General features: G+C 40.9%; 1 protein-coding gene across 1 annotated transcript; it reads left to right on the forward strand.

Annotated features, from left to right (window-relative positions):
* The first annotated feature begins 2,651 nt into the window (after window positions 1-2,651).
* Window positions 2,652-3,903, forward strand: LOC130882638 (hsc70-interacting protein-like). The gene has a single exon (XM_057782899.1). It carries the CDS (start codon window positions 2,731-2,733, stop codon window positions 3,835-3,837), a length of 1,107 nt encoding a protein of 368 aa, XP_057638882.1. The 5' UTR covers window positions 2,652-2,730; the 3' UTR covers window positions 3,838-3,903.
* The last annotated feature ends 529 nt before the right edge of the window (window positions 3,904-4,432 follow it).

A 4,432-nucleotide genomic window follows, 5' to 3' on the forward strand; every position in this document is an offset into this window, starting at 1 on the left:
CTGTAGGGTAAATTCTGGAAGACAATAAGTCTAGAATGCAATTAAGATTTGGATTCATCATATCTGCACGTGCCTCCTGTGGTTTCTCTTCAACAACAGTTATTTCATTCTCTGTTTCAGCTCTTAATTCCCTGGGACTATTTAAGTCTTTGTCACCATGTAACATTTTATTTAAATGAATTATTAACTCAGGTTTTATCCCAACAGTCACTGACTGAAAATGTCTCCTAATAATCTTTGAAAGTCATTAAGAGTTCACAATTGGTTTCTCCCAATTTGTGTCTACTGTGTTCTAATTTTCTGTAAACCCGTTTTATAACCTAAGTAATGCCAATTTAGGCAAAACTGGCTTCATTTCTTGAAAAATTCTTTCTAAGGTATCTGTATTTGAATCAGACAGCAAAATGTCATCCGTGTAATGGTAAATAATAGATTTAGGAAATTGTTTACATATTATTTCCAATGGTTTACTCACAAAGTTTTGGAACAGAGTGGGGCTATTAAGCATTCCCTGTAGGAAGATAGTCCATTGATATCTCCTAGTAGTCTGAGAATTATTACAAGTAGGCACTGTGAAGACAAATCTTTTCTTTGTCCTTTTCTTGTAAAGGTATGGTGAAAAAACAATCTCTTAAATCAGTAGCTATAAGAGGCCATCCTTTACACAATAGGGAAGGCAAAGGAATTCCAGGTTGTAGAGGGCCCATGGGTTGAATTACCTTGTTGGTAGTTCTTATATCTGTAACCATTCTTTACTTTCCAAATTTCTTTTTAACAACAAATACAGGATAATTCAAAGGGTTGGTTGATTCTTTATCTAGTTATTCCTGCACCAGCTACCAGCTGTTTTAAAGTCAGCAGTTTCTCTTCTATTAAAGGTCATTTTTAACCCATATTGGTTTCCCAGTTAACCATTTTAAAGGTAGGGTTGTTAGTACCTTTGAAAGTTTGCTATTTGTTTTGTATTCTTGTATGCCTGAATGGCTGGTGACTATAAAAGTACCTTATAATTTTCTTCTCAGAAACATGAGTCTTTGGGACTGCAGGAATGTTACTCTGGGTACTCCATTGCTGCAACAGTTCATGATCCCATAAATTCACTATGATATTAGGTACATATGGCCTTAGCCTTCCTATCTGTCCTTCTGGCCCTATGCATTCAACACATCTCATGCTTTGTTTCACTTGAGAGAAGGTTCCTCTTGAAGAGGCCATTTTGCATTCCAAGATTCTGGAGTATTAATAGTTACATTCATACCTGTGTCCAGTAATCCCTAAATTACAATGTTATTTATATGCACTCTTAGCTTTGGTCTTTGATCATTTATAGAAGTCTTCCAAAACATATGTTTGCTATTTCCTATTTGAATTTTTTATTCATTCTTCATGTCTATTCCATCATCAAGAACAGTATGATTTTTTTACAGTAGGCATTGGAATTTTAATTTTCTTGGTGAGACATGTTCTCCACAGTGACTGTGAATGACTGGACCACACTTGATATGGGGGCCAGTGAAAATCCTACCAAGGAGTTTCTAGGGGTATCAGGTTGCCTTGTCTGTCTTATGTTGATCTACATTCATTGGTTCAATGTCAGCTTTTGCCACTTCTCCTATATAATACAGAAGTTTGAGACATTCTAAATTTGCCATACCCAGAGAAGACATTATTTCTAGGAATTTCTTGCCTACAATTCCCTCCCAAATGTCATATTCTACACCAATTAAATCATTTGGCAGTTTTTTCTCTCCCCCATACCATTGGAAATTGCTTCTTCCCAAGCCTTAGTGTTATAGTCAAATGTCTCAACATTCATTACACGTAGAAACCATTCATCCATTGGTGGTGATCTTGAAAGACCCCCATACTTGAAAGACCCCCATGCCCATGTACTATGTTAAACTCTGCTGAAAATTTAGCTGGGCCCCTGGGCTCAGCCAATGCTAAAACTGGATATCTATGGGTTTCAGACTCACTGACTAGGCTAAGGAGAGAGACAGAGTGCTATATCTAGCTTTGTGGTTTTCCGGGACTAAGGAGAAGGGATACTCCACCCCCCCCCCCAAGATATCCTGTCTAAACTGTCAACTCACTGCAGGGTGTTTTATCTGTCTTTATGTTTTTTTGGGGAAATTCGAGAATAGATATGGGGCCATTCCCAGGATGAGCTAAGCCAATTTGAGAGTCGATGAAATGCTTGTGCTATACTACCCTCTTATGTGATCATTTTTCCCTATAAATATGGCTGTTTGAATTTGCCTGGGGTGTGCAGTTGGCATAAGCTACTGTTGCACCCACAGGCACCTGTGTAATCAATAAAGACACTTCCTGCTGATTGCATCTGTTGGCCTGAATTATTGAAACTGGGGGATTTCTCCCACTGCCCTTGAAAACGAGGGTCTTTCAATCTGACCTTTAACAACCCAAAAATCTTTATGTTTCTTAAGGTGGCAATTTCAAAAGCCAGAGATTTAATAAATCTAACTTCTGGGTCTGTTACTCCTATTTATACAGCCTCAGTTAATCTTTGTAGAAAAGTCACTAAAAGGTTCTCTGTGGCCCTGCTTAACCCTGGTATATGATTCAATTTTTTTTTGTTCTAGTTCCTGAATCCTGTCCCAAGCATTTAAAGCTGCTGTGTGGCGCTCGCAGCAGCCGCCCCCTTCCACTCGGTCACGTTGAGCCACGCCCGGGCCTCCACAGCCGCCCCTTGTCTCCCGCCTCCCGACCATGGATCCCCGGAAAGTGAGCGAGCTTCGGGCCTTCCTGAAGATGTGTAAGCAGGATCCGAGCGTCCTGCACACCGAGGAAATGCGTTTCCTGAGGGAGTGGGTGGAGAGCATGGGAGGTAAAGTACCACCTGCTACTCACAAAACTAAATCAGAAGAAAATGTCAAGGAAGAAAAAAGAGATGATAAGACAGAGGAAAGCATAAAGACGGATGAACCATCAAGTGAGGAGAGTGATCTAGAAATTGACAATGAAGGTGTAATTGAGCCAGACACTGATAACCCTCAAGAGATGGGAGATGAAAATGCAGAGATAACTGAGGAGATGATGGATCAAGCAAATGAAAAGAAGGGGGCTGCCATTGAAGCCCTAAATGATGGTGAGCTGCAGAAAGCAATTGACTTGTTCACTGATGCCATCAAGCTAAATCCTCGCTTGGCTATTCTGTATGCCAAGAGAGCCAGTGTGTTCGTCAAATTACAGAAGCCAAATGCTGCTATCCGAGACTGTGACAGAGCCATTGAAATAAACCCTGATTCAGCTCAGCCATACAAGTGGCGAGGGAAAGCACACAGACTCTTGGGTCACTGGGAAGAAGCAGCTCATGATCTAGCCCTTGCCTGTAAACTGGACTATGACGAGGATGCCAGTGCAATGCTGAAAGAGGTTCAACCTCGGGCTCAAAAAATTGCTGAACATCGGAGAAAATATGAGCGAAAGCGTGAAGAGCGAGAGATAAAAGAAAGAATAGAAAGGGTGAAGAAGGCTCGAGAAGAGCACGAAAGAGCCCAAAGGGAAGAAGAAGCCAGAAGACAGTCTGGGGCTCAGTATGGCTCTTTTCCTGGTGGTTTTCCTGGGGGAATGCCTGGTAATTTTCCTGGAGGAATGCCTGGAATGGGAGGGGGCATGCCTGGAATGGGAGGAATGCCTGGACTCAATGAAATCCTCAGTGACCCCGAGGTTCTTGCAGCAATGCAGGATCCAGAAGTCATGGTGGCTTTCCAGGATGTGGCCCAGAACCCAGCAAATATGTCAAAATATCAGAACAACCCAAAGGTTATGAATCTCATCAGTAAATTGTCAGCCAAGTTTGGAGGTCAAGCGTAATGTCAAACAGAGCCCTTGCTGAATGAAGAGCAGCTTAGCTCACTTACTGGATGTTGCAATAATACAAACCAGTATACCTCTGACCTCATCAGGAGAGCTGGGGTGCTTTGAAGACTATACCTACCCTTCTGCATCAAATGCGGCTGAAGCATTTTACAGTGGTTTGCCATTAGGGTCTTCATTCAGATAATGTTTTCCTACTAGGAATTATAAACATTTTTCAACCTTAAACATATTTTTTAAAAATTTAGGGGGTATTAATTCCTCCATTTTTCTTTACTAATCTTTTTGAGTTTTTCCTTTGAATTACTGGGCAAGGAAGCTGAATATGGTCGACTTACTGCTCTCATGAATGGAAATAAAGATTTGTTAGTGGGAAGTAAATAAAACTCATTTAAGTTGATTGAGTTGGACACACACACAAAAAAAAGCTGCTGTGTGGCATAGAGACATGGTGTGTTCATCATACAGTGTCTGGTCCTTTAGATCTGTGTAATAGCCCTCACTAAGAATTTGATCTCGCAAAGCCTCAAATCCTTTGGTTTTCCTTTGCTCTAAAATTTTTACCTCTTCTCACTAGTAGCATGTCCATAGC

The sequence above is a fragment of the Chionomys nivalis genome, chromosome 10 (assembly GCF_950005125.1).
Source record: "Chionomys nivalis chromosome 10, mChiNiv1.1, whole genome shotgun sequence".
NCBI lineage: Eukaryota > Metazoa > Chordata > Mammalia > Rodentia > Cricetidae > Chionomys > Chionomys nivalis.